The 22,486-nt window shown below is 35.7% G+C and overlaps 1 protein-coding gene across 1 annotated transcript in view; it reads left to right on the top strand.

Annotated features, from left to right (window-relative positions):
* LOC148942709 (GPN-loop GTPase 2) overlaps positions 1-22,486 on the top strand; it is a 46,417-nt gene that overhangs the window by 11,919 nt on the left and 12,012 nt on the right. Inside the window, exons 2-3 of the mRNA XM_089102012.1 lie at positions 1,271-1,575; positions 18,414-18,619. Coding sequence (XP_088958138.1) covers positions 1,446-1,575; positions 18,414-18,619 — 336 coding nt within the window. The 5' untranslated portion in view covers positions 1,271-1,445. The remainder of the gene's footprint in view (positions 1-1,270; positions 1,576-18,413; positions 18,620-22,486) is intronic.

The following is a 22,486-nucleotide window of genomic DNA, read 5'->3' on the forward strand; positions in this document are numbered from 1 at the left end:
GGTTCGAATCTACAATAGTGTGGCTCTCCCGCATATTCTATACCCCATTTTGGGACATTTTTACTGAATCTGATTGGCGAGTGTTGCAAAAGTGCTATTTTAAGTACGCAAAGTTTTTGCTTCAGGCCCCTGGGTGGTTCAAGAATAGGTACATCGTTAACCGTTTCGGTGTCGTGGAACAGCTTCAGGCCGGGCATGACCAATTTTAGAAACTAAGTGACCAGTGCTCTTCTCACCTGTGGAAGGGCGCACTATTATAGATGTGGTATTATTAGTAATTTGTGTATATCTTTATGACATGTTTGTTTGTTTTCCTTTCTTTTATTGTACTCCATCATTTTCTTTTTTGTTTATATATGGCGAATAAAGAACATTCATTCATTCATTCATAGTTAGCTCGCAATATAGAGAAGCTAGATGGCGTTTATCATTAGTTGTTCTAAGATTCTGTTGATGTTTTGAGTCATATTAGTCTTTTTGGTTTTTATAGTGTTTCATGGTTTTTCCTAGTCTTTGGTTTAGAATGTAAAACAAAATTCTTTGTTAACAGATTTCTAATAATTTACTTTCTTTTTTTAGTTATTGAAGTTTTTACTCTCTGAAATAGAAGCAGCTAATTTTGGTGCTGTTTTACTTAATGGTACACACCGCTATAGACTCTATCAAGGAGAGACAGAAAGGGAGAGATGTAGTCAAACGGGAGAGACAGATACCCGGTACCAAAACGGTTGTTAGAGTGGAATGATAAGTGATTGAACTAATATGACTTTTAAAATTACAATTTGGGATTTAGAATAAAATAGGATGAATACATAATAGTTTAGAGACAAATTTGGGCTATATATTTGCACATTCGGGGGGGGGGGGGTAAATAATAGCATATGTTAAATACGTAACCTAACCTAACCTAGGTACCTTTTCCCCCCTAAACCCCAAAAAACAACAGTTTCAATATTGTAGACATTTTAGCGTTCTGGGCACATAATTGTCATTTGTAATTCTTTTTATTTGGTTCAGAAACCATTATAACCGGGTATCTGTCTCTCCCGTTTGACTAGTTTCCTTGATAGAGTCTATAGCGGTGTGTACCATTAAGTAAAACAGTACCCTAATTTTACTAATCTATTTATACATGTTAAGTGCAATTAGTCTAGTTTAGGTTTTGAGGCATTGCTTTTGTTTATGCCCCAACACTGCATTTCGTTTAACTTCGATTCGAGTGGCCTAGTGTAACTGATAATCCTACTTTTAAGAATCTGTCATTTTTCAGAGTTCTGCTGGGGAAGGATTCTGAACAACTAGCATTATTGGCTCGTGTCATTGCTGAAAGACTACACAAAGAAGGTCACATAAATCCCCTTATTCTGTCTTTTGGATATCCAAAGCTAGATTATAACCTTGCTCGAGCTGCTGCAGAAGAACTGGTGAAATTGAAGTGGTGGTAAATGTCTGTGGTAACGACACTGTTTGGGCAGGTAGTCATTGGGCCACCTGGCAGCGGAAAGACTACCTATTGCAAGGCAATGGCTGAATTCCTGAAAAGCATTGGACGTAAAATAACGCTTGTAAACTTAGGTAAGTAATAGCGCGGTGGTGGTCACATCATATTGATAAAAAAAAACTAGATTAATAAATTATGTGTCCTTAATTTTAAGGTTACACTTGTGATATAGAAGTGGAGAATTGGATTTCCAAGAAATCGGCTTAAAAAGCTTGTATCCACTCTAAATTTGTTCCATACTATTGCGTATTAATGTTATGTCTTTGTTTTTGTGAGATTCATCTTACAGATAAGAAAACTAATGTTCCAAGTTTCCATGTTTCTCAAAAGATTACGCCTTAATTCTTTACTTTTACTGGTCAATCATTATATTTATAATTGATAGTTAAATCATGTTCGCTCGACAAATTAGGAACGGGATGCATAATTGCCACTGTTGTGGTGCGCAATCTTAATTTATCCATAAGCGTGACTGTTGTCTGGGCTGAGCATTAGTCTAATGTATCTTCTTCTGATTCTTTAATTTGTTTTATGTCGTGCCTAATCTTCAGTGTATGCTTTAAACGGAAGAGCCATAAAAATGTGGCTTATATTTGGGGATGACTTTCAACTGAATAAACTACATTATATATTGCAAGCGTAATAAGTGAAAAATAATGAAATTATAATTGAAAGCAAATACAATGGTAGGAAATCAATCAATGGCCGTGCTTTATGCTTCAAACCAGAACGAAAATTAAACTGTTAGTGCAAGTCATATTGCCAAAATCAGTTTGCATTTCGTCCTTTAAATTGTTTACAGGAGAATATTCCATATTGTTGTTGTATAAAATTAGGCTAAAAAAATTGAACCAGTTAAAGACAACTTTGTGTCTTCTTTTCTTGAAAAAAGGAAAAAGGAGAAATTTGTTATATTTAATATTCTTAAAAGTGCTCTAATTTTATGAAATGAGTGATTAATTGGGGGATCCTCAATAATTGTTTTTTCCTTTCTCTATTTCGACACACTGGAAAAGCGGAAATCTTTTTAATCCACCACACGGATATAATTCAGTCATGTAAAAAATAAATTATCCCATGAAGTAATTAAAGGGGAACTTGAAATCTGTAACAGTGTATTAAATTTTCTGAAACCACGTACTATCTGAAACCAAGCTCTGAAGCCAAGCCCTTGGAAGACAGAAAAAAAAAACTTTTTTCATCTAACTCCTCAAATCTTCTCAGTTTTCGTAAATTAAAATTAAAACATCGAGACTTGATGTGGAAGAGGTAAAAAAACGTGGAGCGCAGAACAGTCGCAATAAAAGCAAGTGTTGATATTCCTTAAGAGCCAAGTTTGGTCGTTTTTCGCTCACAGTATCAGTTCACTTTGGTAACACAAACGAAATGTGGAGCTTCCCAAAAAGCTTAATATTTTAAATAAAAGTTACATAGTTGCATCAAAACGTTTATTTACAGACTATGATCGAATTTCGCCTTTTTGGGGTTTCACATTCTTAAAGTGTATCTAACAGTATAATATAGCAATAGCAATAACTTACAGTATTAGAGGGGGGGGGGGATTGTAATTGTTACGTCAGTGTTAAACGTATTCATGAAATATAGTAAACAACACAACTGCCATTTTTTGCTTCAAAACTGCAATTTCAGCCCTAAGTAAGGCAAAATGTCGTTAAATCAAAATTCTGAGACAGCCCTTCGATTCAAAATTTAAATATTTAATTTCGAAGTTTCTTAGGATATATTTTGACGCAGGAATATATTCGTCTCTAAAGCTTTCATCCCTATTTCTTATTCTACTTTCTTATATTCTACTTTCTGCACGATAATACAGAACAGTCCCTGGAATGGGCAGCAAGAGCTTTGACCTTGACTATCGGCTTAGTTGGTTTCATCAGCTCAGACTTTCTTGCTGCAGAGATCCTTCCAATGCTTCACACGCAATTTAGATTCGCCTCGCTTATACTAGACTTCCTTGTCTGAAAATTGCTTGCTCTGCTTGATACTTCTCCCTCGTGGAAACGAACAGAGTGACTAGTCAATATTATTCTAATACGGAAAAGCCCTTAATGATTAGTTTTCTCCTCTCTGTAAATATTAATTGCAAGAAATGTTGAACTCCATTAAGTGTAAGATGGAAAGAAACCTTCAAGTGTTGCAATCATATTTTACCATCCTTTTTTTAGAAAGTTAAAAAAGAGAAAGAAAGTCGCGTAGTTTTTCATACAAAATGAAGAATGACAGGAGAGAAATGAAACAAATTAGCAAATAAAATATTAACGTCCTTTAAAAAAGGAATTTTTCTGAAAACAATATATGCTAGTGCCTTTCAATCCATCCATAGAAGCCAACCGTAAGCAAAGGGAAATTTTTGTCAATAATAACCGGAACTCCGAAGACAGAATGTAAAGATCAATCAAACAGTTTGTGGTAACGAAATGTAAGTAAGGAGCGACCCGGCTCAATAGTAACCAAAACTCTAAAAACGGAATTTTGGTACCAATAGATGCATCAAAAGAATCGGATTTTTATGCTAATTTCGAACGTATTAGTTTCATCAAGTTTAGTGTTACCCATCGAAAGTTACGAGCCTGAGAATATTTGCCTTATTTTCGAAAAAGGGTGGGGGGGGGGCACCCCTAAAATTCATAGAATCTTAATGAAAATCACACCATCAGATGCAGCGTATCATATAACCCTACTGTAGAGGTTTCAAGCTCCTATATACAAAAATGTGGACTTTTGTATTGTTTTTTTTTTTACCAGAAGAAAGATCACGGATGCTAGTTTATTTGTTGTTGTTTTTTGTTGTTTTTTTTTTCCCAGGGGTGATCGTATCGACCCAGTGGTTCTAGAATATCGCGAAAGGGCTCATTTGAACAGAACTCAAAAGTTCAAGTGCCCTTTTTAAGTGACCAAAAATTGAAGGGCAACTAGTCCCCTCCCACGCTCATTTTTTTCCCAAAGACACCAGATCAAAATTTTGAGATAGCCATTTTGTTCAGCATAGTTGAAAAATTTAATAAGTATGTCTTTAGGTGTAGAATGACCCCCCACAGTCCCTGGGGGAAGGGCTGCAAGTTGTGAACTTTGCCCATTGTTTACATATAGTATTTGTTGCTGGGAAGTATACAGCCATTTTTTTTTGGAATTGGGTGTATGCTTGGGATAGATTTCTAAGGGGAGAATCATCCTTGGGGAAGGACATTTCTGGGGAGTAAATATTCTAGGGGAAATGTTACACGGGGGGGTTTTGACAGAATTATTATACGAAATGTTTTTTAAGTATATTACATTTGTAGCGATGAAATTTTTACTGTGGTTATAAAAGAGGGCGGCTAGCGCCGCCCTCAATTAATGGGAGAAAATAGAATATGTAGACATATAAATGTGGCCTCTTTTTTCTTGAGCTATCTGGAGATCAGATTCCCTGGGAACGTCCTTGGAGATTTTGCGAACTAATTGCCTATTACCAGACTAGATGCCGACATATAAAATGAAATAAACACAGGTAAAAACAGTTGATTTATTGGGACTTACATATTTAGGTGCAGAGCAGTGGGTCACTTTCAGCGACAACAATGGGGACAGAAATATAACAATCAAAGAATCGCCAAGACTGTACGCCGAATAAATCTGTCTAAATGGCCTTGATTCTCCATTACGAATCTCTTCAAAAAGTCTTTTTACCCAACGATCAAACGTAGCTCTGTAGTCTTGCACTGTAAGAACTTGCTCACAATGGGCTAGAGTGGCCCCAAGGATGCGAAACCTCGTCAAATAATACGTCATAAGTATTTTTGAGGATTCAGACGTTCTCACAGTTCTTATTGTTTAAGCTTTCTGCGAAATTGACTGCACTTTTTCTGTTTGCTGATTAAGGACTTTCCATTTTTGAAACTAGATTTAACTTAATTAGAGGAAGTCGAAATTATTTTTAAAAAGAAAGAACTTTATTTTGGTATTCAAAATATATCGCAGTTTCCTCACAGTAAATATCACCCTTCCCATCAATTAATGACGTCCCGTCATTAGCATATGCTTGCCTTTGGGATTTTAAAATGTTCGCCATTTATTAACTATTTCTTCTGCGTAATTATTTTATATTTATGTTCTGGCTTAATCAAGAGTACGAAACATTTTCTCTATTACATTTCTTCTTTTATTCTAAATCCCTATCTAAAATTCATCTACCGGACTAATATTATTCATGGTTTTAGCCTAGCTACTATACAAAATTTTTCTTTTTTTTTTTTTTTTTACATATAAAACTGATTACTTTTACATTTCCAACAAGGTTGGAGCTATTCTACCTTTACATAAGATTTTTTTTTGAATTCACTTTTTACAAGGCTTTTTTTTGCTCTCTATATGGCACACTACTTTCTATCTACGCTACATTAAATGAATAAAATGATAATACTACACCTAATTCTACTTGAACATCTAGCGGTACATACATGAATGATTTATAACACACAATATTATGTTTACCATATTCACTGGTAAAATTAAAACACTTTCACTGGGGATGTTTTGCTACGCAACGTTAATGATGGGATATTGGGATTTTTGAGTTATCAAAGTTATTAAGGAAGTATCATATGTAAATTCACATCTATTTCAGTACCTTCGAGTCTTTTTAGCGTACTCATTCCTTCTGTTGTAAATTATTCTCCTTCACTCTTTTCGTCTTGGCAAAATTTTTGAAGCACTTACGTTATGGTTTCTTCATGGGACAGTTCAAGCACGATTGCGTTCACACGTCAGGATTTCTCTTATTGCCAACTGGGAAATAATGCGTCCAACTACAAGTGTTGGACTATGCCATCAGAGTTCATTTTCGCCTGTTTTTTGATAGTTCATGGGTTGCCATATCTTTTGCGATACTTTGAGGCACATAGAGAATGTATTATGGTATGAAATTGTTCTTTTGTGTCTCTTATAAAATTGTTAGCTCATGGCTTGCGTCTATTAACCTTTGCGGTGATTCCTTGGTTAATCACGGGGGAATTGAAGTTTGGATTTGGACGGGTTGACATCAAACTATAGTGGTTCCTTCAACATATTGTCTTTAACTTGTGGGAGGGGCATATTGTCACTTACATGGTCACTGTGGTTAATTTTGGTTTCTAGGTCCTTTTTTCAGAAATTATCTCATACATTTATGGCATAACAGAGATATGAACTTTCCACTCAGAGGGGATAGGATGGATTCTGAGAGATGGTCGAAAGGGATTCGACGCGTGAATCTGCGTTATATAAATAATTTTCGGGATCATCAAATATCATCACTATACAGTCAAATGGTTCTGGGGTCCATAATGATTGTCAAAGGCGATATTTATGTATTTATATCTTGTACTGATCGATGGGGTTCTCAGCATTTATGTGATTATATAGTTCGATAAAGCACTGGATACTGAGATTCAAATATAATGTTACCTGATACGTGATATGGTTTGTGGTCGAAGAAACAATGATCAAAGGTAACTGTTGTTTTCGTAGACGAAGCTGGGATGAAAATTGCCTGGAGTGTATGGTGAGTACTCTTCGCTTGGTTGAGGTATGATGAAAATAGATGCTACTAGGTTGTATCTGCACTCGGCAATTCATTGTAATGCTCGATATCTAATGTGTCAAGCCACTTCCTGTAATAAAAATAACGAGGCAGAATCACACGTTCTTTAAAGTAAATACTTATAGTACAAATAAGTCACGTATTGATCGGGTACATGAATTTTACGCTATGAGACAGAGTTAAATAAATACACTAATATTAGTGCAGAAAACTAAATTTTTATCGTGTTCAACACTCTTTCAACACTCAGTTAATTTTACATGTGATTTAAAATAATCATTTAAACAGTTTATGCTACATGGTTAATTTTGAGGTCCAATTTTACAACATATTTCATGCCTGCATTGTTCACGCACGTCCGTGTTGTTTAAGAAACGCATGATGCAAGATCATAACCACACAGTTTTACGTATACGATACTACAATGAGGGAACAAGACAACAAGGACGAGTGGAGACCTCTATACCCACTGGTTTTCTATTGTCGTCCCTACTTCTTTTCTAAGACTTTCTCATTGGGTTCCGGCTTTAAACTCTGGATTTCTGCTGTTTCCCCATGTTCTTCTCTTGGTTTTAACCTTCTTAGTCTCAGGATTTTTCTGTAATTAAAAGTCAATAGGGTTCTTATGGTCAGGGAAGTCACGAATACGAAACCTACGGCCAATAGTGTGATCCACCAGAAATTGGTCGATTCTTTGAATTCATTCGTGTTTATTTATAGTATTGTTACTTGTTGAAACATGGTCTCGAAGGGTTTGGGGTCCAATTTCATACAGATCTTCCATGCGTCATGGCTAGCTAGCAATGAATTTTCCTGCTTGGATATTACTCCATGTTTTACAATGTCTTGGGCCACTGCGTGAACAACGAGGATTATGATGATATTCTTAAGCATCATCTTATTTTTTGTTTCTAGAATTAATTATCATTAATTTTGCCCGTTTTTCGCAAGATTCGTTTTTTTTTTACTGTTTTGTTATTACTATATTTTTTTTTTCAAAGGCACTTTATTTTTTACTTAGGTTATTTCTTATTATGTAATCATTTTGTGGCATTGGCCAAAGAAAACTGATTTGTAGGCGTAAAACAGAATAAATATTTTATGATTAGATAGATTAGGAAAGTAAAGTTAGGACTCCCGAGCTTTATTCTGGTCGTGATATACCTCTATGACTGGTTGAGGTATAACTTTAAAGCGTTGCTAATAATCGCTATACGATTTAATTTTATATTATATTTCTCGAGTAATAAAGACATGAATAAGCAAGCGTGCATCACGTAATTACACTGGTATCCTATTTTATGTTTAAGCCTAAAATAATTATAATCTGCACTAAGATAAAAAATTTCATTGAATTCGACGCTTCTGTACTGGTAATTTCTTGTTTTGGATAATATCCATCTTGGTTGGGACGTTGGTTGATTTTTCATGGAAAATCCGAGGGCAAGTACGCCCACAACAAATTAAAAGCTGCATGGGCTTTCAGTTCCTCCCCAGGCTTCCCACAAAACATGGTTCAACACCACTTGTCGTTTTCGGTAGACCATCAGCTTACTACCTTTGGACTTTTTTCCCAGATTGCCGATGTTTTGAAATTACGTGTATTATATATTTTTTTTCATTAATATTTACTTTGTTAACTTTACTTGCACGCTGTTAAATTTATTATGGTGGATCGTAAATTGATTTTCATAAGAAATTTGAAATTTGTTTTTACAATAATTAGGGATATTTCCATCTGTCAGGGTTTTTAACAGTTCTGTCTGACTGTGCCGTGATTTTATCCGCTGTTTATTGAGGTTTTTTCTTTTTCGGTTTTTTAGCGAAATAAGATAAAAATTTTTTTATTTTTTTTTAAAAAATTCTTCCCCTTTTAATTTAGTTTGTTTCATGTGTGCGGCTGCTGAAGTCGGTCTTGATTTCCCTATTTCTTTAACTACTATATGATATTATTCACCGCCAGACTATTCGGGACTGCATTCCGACGAATCTAGATGAGAACTTTTAGAGGTGGTACTTTTTGAGGCATCACCTGCTATTCCTTCGTAAATTTCTGCTTCTCTAGAGGTCAAAGGTTTATTCCCTAAGTCATTGCCTTGATTTTTCAACTCGGGGGATTTGAAAGACTCTTGAGAGCTTTGGGAGGAATCAATAGTTTTTGCGGGGTTCCTCCACTGTTTGAATGCCATCTCCTCAGGGGGATGGCGAATTTTTTGCACTAGGGTTTCCATCCATGAAGTCCACTGTTTGGGTTTGACCTTGGACACAGTTATATCATGATATTGACCTTGCTGGTCATCTTTGGGAGTTTTATTCTCGGGCAATGTACTTTGACTCGTTTTTATGGGAAAATTTATTAAATCCAAAACTTCTCGCAGGTTTATTTTTGTTAAACATTTGGGGGGAGTTATCTTTCAATTAATACCGGGGGTTTCTACAACTCTGTTTAATTCCTCTCGTTATGACGAGGGCCTTTCTATCGGTGTTGTAAAGGAAATCGTATGGTCTGGAAATCTTTTGGGGGGACATGGGGTCGAAATTCCTTCGGGGAAAACCTGGGTTTTTGAGATATTGTATAATCTAATTCTCCTGCGCTCGCCGATGAATAACTTTTTGGATCTTTTGGTGTTTTAATTTCAGGAAAAAATCCTGGTATTAGGGATTTTTTCTTTGGAATAACTAGATTTTTCATAACTAAAAATTCTTCAAAATTTTCCTCATCACTGTCATCTTCAAAATAATCTTGTTTAAAATTTAAGGGTTTTAGCTTTGCCAATCTTGATTTAGGGGGCTCATTTTCTGCATCTGACGAATCAGTAGAGGAGGGACGTGATACCCATCTTTCCGGAAATTGGGCTCTTTTTATTCTGCTAACATGTACCCTGTAAGTTCTTCCGCTATCGGGGTTCTCCATTTTAAAAGTATAATCGTTATCGTACTTTTTGACTAGTCGGTACGGTCCAGAATATTTGTGGGTAAGTTTGTTGACTTCCGTTTTCTCTCCATTATTTAGGTAAAAGATGTCTCTTATTTTGAAATATATACCCCCCTTGACTTTGAGTTGATTTCTTAGCTCTTGGTTTATTTTACATTTTTCCAGCTCTTGCTTGATTATTTTATAAGTTTTCCTCATCCTCTTTATGAGTTCTTGTTTTTAATCTTCCGAGCTATTATAATATTGCCGAGATTCAATAATCTCATTATATGGAATTCTAAAATCACGACCAAAAAGTAAATAAAATGGATTGTCTTTTGTTGTTTCTGAATAAGCAGTATTGATTACGTTAGTTAAATAAGGTAAGAATTGATCCCAGTCGTTTATATTGTCTTATGTATAAATAATTAGTAAGTTAGAAAATATTTTATGCCTATTTTCTATTTAACCATTAGCTTGTGGGTGATACGGAGCTATCACCATTTTCTCTATATTAAGAAAACTCATTAAGTCTTTTGTTACTTTTGAAACAAAATTGCCTCCGTTGTCACTCAAAATCTTATTTAGAACGCCAAATTGTAAAAATAATTTCACTAACTCCTTACTGGTGGCAGAGGCACCTTGATTTTTTAATCCTTTTGCAAATGTAGATCCTGAAATATGGTCTATGACTGAAAGAATACAAGTATGGCCTCTGCTAGAAACAGGCAAGCCTCCGCTCGGTCCGCATAAGTCAAATGAGATAATATCGAAGGGGTATTTTGCTACCGGGACCCTTCCCATTGGAGGATTAGGATAAGATTGGGGGATTATTCTCAAATTAAATACTTGGCATGTCTTTAAAGATTCTTTAAGTTTTGTCATTGCCGAAGGCACTTAGAAAAATTGTTTCGGTTTATAGAACGTTTCTAACGCTCCTAAGCATCTACTTATATCTCGATGAAAATATTCAAGTGCAGGCACTATTACGTTTTGTGGTGAAACAGGTATTATTGAGGTTTGGTTTCTTTTTGTCTCAGCAGTCACGATTCTACACAGTATTTCTTCATCAAGATCATAGTAAAAATTATCTATCTCTTTTCCAAGAGTTTTGAATTTATCCGGTAACGCATCGTCATTCACAAAATAATTAATAAGCGCTGAACACCTTTCGTCCTTTTTTGCTTTCTTTTTATATTTTCTAAAGACAAGGGACCATGGTTAATCTTATTTTTCTTTTACCGTGTCCTTGACTTTGTTTTTCTTACGTCCATGTTTCCTCTTAGCATTGATAGCGTTAACTTCATTTTCTTCAGCTTCCGACGGCATATTTTCTGGGTATCTACTCAAAAAGTCACAAGCTGCATTTTGTTTACCTTTTAAATGTTCAAGTTCGTAATCTAAGTCTTGGATTTTCATAATCCATCTAGCTAGAATGCCCGTGGGGTTTTTAAATGTGCGCAGGTACTGCAAGCTTTTATGGTCTGATCGTAGTATAGATTTTCTACCAATTAAATAGTGTCAAAATTTGTCCAAGTGGTGGATTATAGATAATAATTCTAAGTTTGTGGCGGAATAACTACTTTTGCCTTTTGATAAGGTTCTACTCGAATAGCATATAACTTTTTCTATTTTTTTGATTAGAAGGTCCTTGTAAAGGATCAGGGTTTCCTATGGGAATTTATTTCGAAAGAATAGCCCCAATGCCTTTTGAACTAGCATCGGTCGTGACCACAAATCCTCCGTTTTCGAAATCAGGAAGTGATAAAATTGGTTCAGAAGTGAGCGTCTTTTTTGAGACGGTCTAGGAAAGTTTGAGCTTCCTGGGACCAGGTAATATTATGGGAGTTCCCTTTAGTTAATTCCGTGAGGGGTTTTGCAATTTGGGCGTAATTGCGTACGAATTTTCTAAAGTAGCCAGTAAGACCTAAAATTCCTCTTAATTCTTTCATAGTTCTGGGGAGTTTGAGGTTTTCAACACATTTTATTTTATCAGGGTCTGGGGATATCTCTCCTTGTGTCACTACTACTCCTAAAAATTTAATTTTAGGTTGAAATAAATTTGCTTTCTCAGGCCGACATTTTAAATTGCCTCGTCTGAACTTCTTGAACACCTTAGCTAATGTTGCTAAGTGTTGTTCAGTGTTTTCTTCCACGCATATGACATCATCAACAAAATGAATGATATTCTTTAATCCTCTTAACAGGTGTAATAGGGGTCTACATAGCGCGCTTGAACTTGTTTTAATTCCAAAGGGTACCCTTAAGTATTCATATGAACCACATTCAGAAGTTGAAAATGCAGTTTTATTGACATCTTTTTCGGCTATTTTCACTTGGTGGTAGCCTTGGGTAAGGTCTAAAGAAGTAAAAATTTTGTTTTTGCTTGAAATAGAGTCAAGAATTTCAGCTATTCTTGGTAAAGGAAATTTATCGGTAACTACTTGTTTGTTGAGGGCTCTATAATCTACTACAAGTCTAAGATCACCATTCTTTTTTGGTACTAAGATCACCGGTGCACTATACGGACTTATACTGGGGCGTATAATTTCATTTTTTTCTAATTCATGGATTTTATTTATAATCATTCTTTGTGCTTATATGGCACACGATATGGCTGTTTTGCTACGGGATTACCAGTCGTTAAAATTGAATGTTCATAAAATTGTATAAGCCCGATGTCATCTTCAGATGCAGAAAAGACATCTTTAAAATTCCATAATAATTCGTATAATTTGTTTTTAAGTTCCATGTCCGTAATGTGCTCCACATTAAATCTGTTTAAAAATTGTGATTTATTTAGAGGGTACCTGTTATTTGAGGTTTTAATGCCGTTAACTGGGTTTCTTTTAGAATTTTTCCGTCTATATAAACCATTTTCCGTTAAAACCTAGATTTCAACTAAACACATACCCTTTTTTATTGTAATTGTATCATTTTCGTGGTTATTAGTTACCCAAATAAAACTGTGTCCTTTGTCATAAGATACAGTCTGTTCCTCGCATAACAGATTTTCGGGTCTTTCCGATGGGGTCGCAAACCATATTTCTGATTTGCTAACCACTGGCTCTATCATCTGTGATATTTGAATTTCTTGCATCGTTTTGGGAGGGACTTTTGTTTTCCTTATCGCGAATCCATAATATTGCTCTTTATTTTCATTATTTATTAGATTCATACTGGCGCTATGCTGTACCATTGCGGCATCTTGCGGTGTCACGTTGGGTTTTAATATGTTTTTCCATAATTCCGCTATTTTCTTGATTTCGTTTAACCTGTATTGTTTCATATCTCCTATTTTAATTTTTACGGATTCAATGCTTTTATTATTTAAATTTATTTTGTCTCTGAAATGTCTCTCAGAATAATTGAACGAATTTCCAACTAGGCCGTGTCCTTTTCGCGAGACATAAGGTTCAAAAGATTGCGACATTATACCGTCAGAAATTTTGTTTATTGTTACGTTGTCTTCGTAACCTCTGTTACGATTTCTTAAGGTAGAAATTTCTTCACCTCCCTTAGCCGGGTAGACAAGCCTCTCGTTTGCTACGTCTAATAGTACTCTATTGGACCTTAAAAAATTTGCGCCTATAATTGCTTCATACGGGAAGTTATCGCATATTATAAAATTTGTCTGGAAGATCCTATTGTCCCTTTTTACGTTTAGGCAAATTGAACCTCTTGCATCCAATTTATGCCCTGTCACACTAGTTAAATTGGGATTATTAGGGTTCCTCTGTCGCCTAATATGCAGGGGCAACATATTAAATATGCATGAGCTTATGATACTAATCGTTGCACCAGAGTCAATCAAAGCCTTAAAATAAAAATTTTCTACACAAAAATCATTAAATATAGGTAACTTGTTATTAATATCACTACAAGACGGCACCATCATTGTTTTGGACGTAATAAATATTCCGGACACCCTCGGGGTCCATTTTATATTTCTGAGGGGCTCGACGCGTTTCCCTAAGGATTTTTTTCATTTCGTGGTGCTTGTAATAGGTATTCAAACGTCTAAGTGTCCTAAGGCATTTCCATTTTTCTTATCTAAGTCTGTCTTCGCCATGTCTTATTATGATAACATTGGTGTCTTATGTTGGTGCTACTGGCTGGCGCTGACAGCAATAGTCGCTGATAATGGGTATGGAGAGCATGTGAGTTTTTTCAAATCGGTAATTAATTTGTCTGTTGGGAGGAGGGTTATACAAATTTGGTTGGTACGTGTTGTAAGGTACTGATTGGCGCAATCCTCCCTGGCTGTAGCCTAGTGCACGACCGGTGCTAAAATTTGTTCTTCCGAACAAATGGTTGCCATAATTTTGCGTATTATCGACAGCAATTCTTGGTATGTGATTGGGGACATAACGGCACTCTCTCGCGATATGGCCAACACGATTACAATTATAGCACCTTATTATTGTAGGGTTATTTTCGTAATTGGATTGTTCGACAGGCTGAAAACGTACTGTTTTCCGCCCAGCAAGTTCTTGCGTTTTATTTCTTTGTGGTACTGGGGAGTTACCCCTAGAAAACAAAATGGGGAACGCCTGATCGCTCTTGACGTTTATGTTCGTAGTTGAGTCGCTTAGAATATTTATTTTTGCTTTACTATGATTTGCCACCATCGTGTCGACTTCGATCAATCGCTCTACCTCCTGAACTGCGAGATCCAACGTCTGAATATTTTTGGATATTACCACTCTATATAGTTTTGGGGGTAGACATTGCAAAGGTATTTAGGGTCCAGTTCCATTGCAAAGGTAGGTAGGGCCCAGTTCCATTGCAAAGGTATTTAGTATGACTTTTTCATACAGTTGCCCGGAACCACTTCCTCTACAGAAATGTGTAGATTATCAATGTACTCTCTTATATTTTGTGAAAAGTCAAAGCTCACTGTTCCGTGTTTTAATTTTTTTTATGGAACTGGTTTCTATAAACCTATCTTTAAGTGCTTTTAACAAGTTATCAACTGTAGTTATTGGCAAGTTGGCGTTATTGCCTATGGTATGTTCAATCTGTTTTAGAAAGGTTAGGCCTGGCCTTTTGATCGTAGTAGGAGCATGTTGACTAACGGTTCTAGCTCTGTTTTTGTTAGTTGTACAAACTGGGCCAATTGGATAATATATTCATCAATTTCTGATTGACCATTGTACTCCGTGATAGATTTTGCCATTTGTATATTTTTCACGAACAATTTTTGCACCATTAATTGTTCTTCTAAATCTTCAGACAGTTTTTTTTGTATAAATTTTATTTTTTCACTTAACCTATTTTGGGGGAGGCTATTATCTCCTAAGAGATATTTTATAGGGTTTCCTGTCGTAGCTTAGCGGTTATAGGTATAATCACTTTACTTATATGTCTGTATCTCGACTAACAATTAAATTCGAATTACAAAGTTTATAGCGTAATTAGTTCACAATTTTTCTTCCAATTTCTGACCGCGTCATTTGTAGCATTGAAAATTTTATAGCTGTGGTTATAAAATAAAAGGGACTGGGCTTAATAGTGGTCATAAATATTAACCGCGTCAAATTTAATACTGTACCCTAAAAGCTGACAACTTACACTTTATAAGTTCTCCGATAGCGCCGCTTATAGCGCTAAAGATTGTTTCAAATAGGCTAGTGCCACCCTAAATCCATAGGAGAAAATAGAATATTTAGACATATAAATGTGGCCTCTTTATTTTTGAGCTATCTGGAGATCAGATTCCTTGGGAAATTCCTTGGAGATTTTGCAAACTAATTGCCTATTACCAGACTAGATGCCGGCACATAAAGTGAAATAAACACAGGTAAAAAACAATAGATTTATTGGGACTTACATATTTATGTGCACAACAGTGAGTCACTTCAAACGACAACAATGGTGACAGAGATACAACAATCAAAGAATTGCTAAGATCGTACGCCGAGTAATTCTGTCTAAGCGGTCCTGATTCTCAAATACGAATATCTTACAAAAGCCCGTTTACCCAACGATCAAACGTAGATCTGTAGTCTTGCACTCTAAGAAATTTCTGACAATGGTTCAGAATGGCCCCAAGGATGGGGGCCCTTCGTCAAACAATACGTCATAAATATTGTCCATGATTCAAAAGTTCACAAGGTTCTTATTGTTTAAGTCTTCTGCGAAATTGACTGCACTTTTTCTGTTTGGTGATTAAGGATTTTTCATTTTTGAAACTAGATTCAACTTAATTAGAGGAAGTCGGAATTATCTTTAAAAAGGAACTTTATTTTGGCATTTTAAATATATCGCATTTTGCTCGCAGTACACATTTTCTTTGCCAAATTTCTTATATGGAGATGTTCCGGGGGAATTATCCAGGGCCTTTTTTCCATGCGTTTTGTTTTCTGGGAAATAATTTCTTTGGAAGGGGCATTTCTGGAGTGATCAAGAAACCGATTAGAGATTAAAGTCTTATTCCAATGAAAAAATGTCAGGGAGAATTTTTCAGAGGGAAACGTCCACAAGCAATTTTACAGAGAGGGGGGGTTCTTAGCGAGGAAGGAACTGTCTGGAGGAAATTTGACGAAGGGGGTGCACTTTATCTTGGATGAAATTTCCACGGAGGAGTTTTTCGTGAGGGGTAGGGGTATATTTCATAGAGGGTGATTTACCGTCATTATTTGAAAAACGAACAGAAATTATGCCATATATGAAGAGTAAGGTATTGAGGAGGGGCAACCCTCCTCAATACCTTACTCTTTACACTAAAGTTTGACTGTTTACTATAATTGAAACACAGGATAGGAGACTTTTAAAAGTGCTAACAGCTTTAGCGTAAAGAGCAATATATTGAGGAGGGGGCGACCCTTCATATACGGAATAAATCTGCCAAAATTAATATGCAAATTTTACTTTAATTTTTCATGTACGATGAGCCAAACTAGAACCTGGATTAGTTGAAAAACCTTCAGAAATTAAATAAAAAACAAGTTTTTTTTTAACTGAAATTAAGGACCGACATTAAAACTTAAAACCAAGAAAAATTATTACGTATATGAAAGGGGCTGTCCCCTCCTCAACGCCTCTCTCTTTACGATAAAGTTTGACTCTTTCATATAGGGAATAATTTCTTTTCGTTTTAAGTTTTAATGTCGCTCCTTACTTTCAGCTAAAAAAACTTGTTTTTTTATTTATTATATATATAAAACGGATTCAGTTTTTATGCTGATTCTAGAAGTTCAAAAATTTCCAAGCATACATGTTAAGTTATTTTTTTAGAATATTTGTACAGATAAAAAAAAAACAGGGGAGGGTACTTACAAAGTAGTCAATCTTGATGGAATTTTCATATAATTAATCCTAGAATGAGAGTTCCATACATCTAAATAGAAAAATAGGATATTACGTTTTTTTCCCAAGAAGAGTGATCCCAAATGAGCGAATCTTGTTTTATTGAGTTTACGTATTTCTTTTACAGAAAAGGTGATCGTTTCGAATTTCTGATCGTTGTAAATTGCGATATGGTTAACGTGAATGAGAATATGAGCTCTTGTGCACTTGTGAAGTCAAAAAGAGATTGAGTCCTATTTATGGCCACTTCGGGCAACGAGACGTCAAATTTGCCTCACATGTCACCAAAAGGTTGCCAGGCGAAAACTCTGAGATAAAAGTAATTCCAGTACTGCCTGAAAGTCTTGTATAAAACCTGTGATTTTTCATAACCATATAACTTTGTGCTAGAACATTTTGTCCCTTAACATACGTAAACTCTATGAAGTGACATCTTTATATAATAGGAAATAATTACTCACCAACTTTTAAGGGATATGTCTGAAGTGTATTTTTAAGACCCAAAATGTCTGGCTTCGCTCTGGGAGTTAGTTTGATCAAGTTTGAGCATGCGAACACACAGGACAGGGGAGAGGGCTATGGGTACACGCAGCGCTCATATTTTGTGATTTATATCATTTTACCATGATTTTGCAGATTTTCATGTTATTTGCCTACTCTCGGTTGAGCCCACAGGAACCAAAAACAAACAAAAACTATAAATCCAACAATTTTTTCTTTTCACTTGAAAGGACTTCCGTGTCGCCTAAAATAAGGTGGGCTGTAATCCCGATTAAGAGGGGTTTTTCAATCGCAACAAACGTCTTTAAATCTGTCTAGTAAGCATCTCTACCCCTTGAGATGACTGCAATAAAATGAAGCCCCAAACTTTATTTTTCCCTTTTCAATTTCAAAATTAAGTAGAAATTAATAAAATAAATCAAAGAAAAATGGTAAAAGACTGTAGCTAAAAGTCATAAAAAATGGAAGAGGCTAGATAAACAGACAGTGGCTATTTTTCTGAAGTGGTATGGTGGGATCAATCCATCAGATGCATATGTACCACAGGCTGATAATTGATGATCAAGATGTTGAAATCTCCGTGTCATCTTTTTTTTTCTTTGCAGACCCAGCCAATGACAATGTTCCCTTTGAATCTGATATAAACATATCAGAACTGATAACATTGGAAGATGTTATGGAGCACTTGAAGCTTGGGCCAAACGGAGGACTGATATATTGCCTTGAATACTTGGAAAAGAACGTTGACTGGCTTATATCTAAAATCAACAGTTTCAAAAATTCATATTTCATATTTGATCTTCCTGGACAGGTAAATATTTTGTCGCTATGAACGCACAGTATAGAAAACTAATCCTGTGGTTCTGGAATACTGGCTAAATGTATAAATAATATAGGCGCATTTTTGCAAATTGTATGTTTTATCCTTTTTTTTTAAAGTGAAATTCTGCTACCCTGATCGTAATTAATTTGACTAAGCTGTTAGTCTTTGTCAGTTATTCGCCTTGTAAATGTTTTATTTGTATTTTTTTTTTTTTTTTTGAAAAAAATATCTTTTTACTTTTTAGCTCTATTTCATCTATATATTTTGTCTTTCCATGAGCTTTCCACCTTTAGAAAAGAAAAAAAAATATATTTGAAAAACAAAAGAAAAACTTCCTTGTGGAATTTTTTTTTAGATTCTCTTGAACTATTGCTGAAAAGAGCAACATGAGCTACAAACCGAGCCTACATAAAGTGTCCAAAATAGCCCATTTCAGAAGGACTATCCAAATCATCTGACGGTTTGGAACTGGAGAAAAATGAAGTTTTGTTTGGTGTTAAGAATCAAAAAGAATAAGCATATTATTTTGAAACCCTTCATATTAATTTTTCTCTGCGACAACATACAACTATATTGCTCAACCGGTAATTATCTACAGGAAACACAAATTTTAGTTTTTTTTTCTAAATTTATGGAAGAAGAAACTATGGTTCCTTAAAACTTTAAAGTAAACTTACATAAATGGTAAAGCTAATTGAGCTTTTTCAGAATTTAAAATTGACTTTAAAATCAGAGGTATTACTCTGTCTATAGCAATCTGCTGTCCGATATAATTCCGACCTCTCGAACTATTTTTTTTTTAAGTAACTAGTTTTATTTTCACTTAATCTTCCTTTTACCAAAGTAATTTATTTTAATTGTCCTGGAATTTTAGCAACTACGGATTTACTACAGTAAGTTAACAAGAAAGTGAAACTGGTAGTTTTGTGGACGGGACTGAATAAACTGGATTTAGAACTGATTGGGCTCCTTTTTTATAGATTTTTTTTTAGTTGGAACTGTCTGAAAAAGATTCGTTTATCTTGTACCGAGGAACTGGTAGTGGCAGATCGAGGATTTTAGGAGAAGAAGGGCTGGGTAGAATTTTGATGGCATCTCTGTAGTTAGAATTGAACTTAGATTACTGTCTCTTTTTTGCTCCACTTTCCTAATCAAAGCAAGGGGTGCGGTCTCTTGGGGTTTTCTACTGTGAACTGGAGTAAAAAGTAAAAGATTATAATTTAGTTGGAACTGACTGAAAAAGATTAGTTTATTTTGTACCGTGGAATTGGTAGTGGCGGGTCCAGCATTTTAGGAGAAGGGGAGCTGGTAGAATTTTGATGGCATATCTATGGTTAGAATTGAACTTAGATTACTGTCTCTTTTTCACTCCACTTTCCTAAACAAAGCCAGGGCTGTGGTCCCTTAGAGTTTTCTAGTGCGAGCTGGAATGTGTTTTTTTACACATTCTGAAGTTTTATAAATGAAAGCAAATGAAAGTAAATTAATACCGGGCAAAATTTTAATTTAAAACAGTAAAATTATTTTTTATGTCTGGGGATAAAAACATCCAGACGTGAAATCAAAGGCATTTTTAGTATATAATCCAGTGTCTAAATTAAAATTATATCTGCTATTTCTGTTTTCACTTCTTGTATTTGTAAATGGGAAGGTGGTGTGGTCCAGGGTTGCCAACTCCCGACGTCTCAAAAGAGTGTGAATCAAGACCCAAAAGAGGGATTTCTGCTCATTAAAAGTGCAAGCCAAAGCATTTGTGCGCGTGCCGCAGTCGCCATGCGCGTAGCCCTCTCACTTGTTCAGATCACTCTTGCCTCATAAATAGCTGTAAGTTATCCTGCGATCATTAGATATAGTCCCCTTAAATTTTTCAAATCTAATCAAAATAAATTCAGGAGGGTATGGACCCCATTCAAACAAAATTCTTGGGTCACTGGTTGTTAAGGTCAGATTTTTATATCAGAAAAAATAACTGTCACAAGCCTAGATAGGCCATAATATAAAAATGTAAATGAATAAATATACGTAAAGCGAGCAATGCTTAAATTGAATATGCAAATCAAGCTTAAAACGAAAAAATTTATTTTGCTATTGAAGTATAAATGAAACTCAAAACGAACAGAAATTAAATAAACAATCAAAGCAAAAAACATACTAAAGATACTAATGTAAATGAATAAATAAATCTTAAAACGAGTGAAACTTAAATTGAATATGCAAATAATGCTTGAAACGCCCTCTCCGAAGCTTATGCGATCATTCCTTTCATAAGAACCATGTATGCCCCAAGAGTATTACTTACAACGCCTGTCCCTGGGTTCTTGGGGTTGCGTCGACACAGGAGTGTTTCTTATCTGAACTTTGAACTATTTTTAACGAAATGTCTATCTCAAAATTTTTATCGGATGGGTTTGGGGAGAAAAGGGTGTGTGGTGGGGGGCTAGCTGCCCGCGGACATCTTTTGACTCTTAAAAGGTGAAGTAGAGCTTTCAATTTCCAATCAAATGAGCCCTCTCTGAACTTTATACGAGCATCCCTTTCATAAGAACCATATACGTCCCCAGGACAACAATTACAACGCCTGCTCCCGGGGTCCTGGGGGTTTGTGTTGACACCAGAGTTTTTGTTATTTAATTTTTGAACAATTTAAAAAAAAATGGCTATCTCAAAATTTGTAGTGGATGAGTTTTGGGGAAAAAAGGCGTTGGGAAGCTACTTGCCCTTCAATCTATTGGGCCCTGGGGGGTTGTATTGACACCAAAGTTTTTCTTATCCGACCTTTGAACTATTTCTAAAAAAATGGCTATCTCAAAGTTTTTATCGGATACGTTTGGAAAAAGAAAGACGTGGGGGGGCTAGTGGCTCTCATATCTATTTTGACTCTTAAAAGGGGAGTTTGAACTTTTAATTTCCAATCAAATTAACCCTCTTCGAAGTTTTTACGAGCACCCCTTCCATAAGAACCATATATACCCCATGGCAAGGCTGTATCCAGGATTTTTTTCGGAAGGGGTTTTACTCGGAAGTTTTTTTCCGGGGAGGGGGTATACAAAAAAACTCAAAATACGCATACAAAATTTGTTTATATACATTTTTGTTACGTTTTTACGAGCCAAAAAAACATTTCGGGAGGGTTCAAACCCCCTAACCTCCATCCCTCTGGGTACGGCCTTGCCCCAGGGCATAACTTACAATGCCTGCCCCACGGCCCTGGGGGGTTGTGTCGACGCCCGAGTTCTTGTTATCTTGCTTTTGAACAATTTTTAACAAAATGGCTGTCTCAAAATTTTTATCGGACGGGTTTGGGGGGGAAAAGGTGTGGGGGGGGGGGGGGGCTATTTGCCATCGGAATTCTTTTGACTCCTAAAAAGTGAACTAGAACTTTCAATTTTCAATCAAATGAACCCTCTCTGAAGTTTATACGAGCATCTCTTTCATAAGAACCATATACGCCCCCAGAACAACATTTACATCGCCTACTTCCCGGGCCCTGAGGGGTTGTTTCAACACCGGAGTTTTTGTTATCTAATTTTTGAAATTAAAAAAAAATTGGCTATCTCAAAGTTTGTTGCGGATGAGTTCGGGGAAAAAAGGGCGTCGGGGGTGCTAGTTGCCCTTCAATCTTTTGACTCTTTAAAGGTGAACTAGAACTTTCAATTTTCAATCAAATGAGCCCTCTATGAAGTTTATATAATGGGCGTGGAAGGGGTGTTAGTTGCCGTCCAATCACTTTTGACTCTTAAAAAGGGCCCTAGAACTCTCGGTTTCCAATCGAACCTTTGAAGTTTATACGACGATCCCTTAGTTTATTTTTTGCTATAGTTTATACGATTTCCATATGAAGTTTCTGGGGGGAAA

The sequence above is a fragment of the Artemia sp. Qi Xiang Cuo genome, chromosome 16, assembly GCF_049724085.1.
Source record: "Artemia sp. Qi Xiang Cuo chromosome 16, ASM4972408v1, whole genome shotgun sequence".
NCBI classification, from domain to species: domain Eukaryota; kingdom Metazoa; phylum Arthropoda; class Branchiopoda; order Anostraca; family Artemiidae; genus Artemia; species Artemia sp. Qi Xiang Cuo.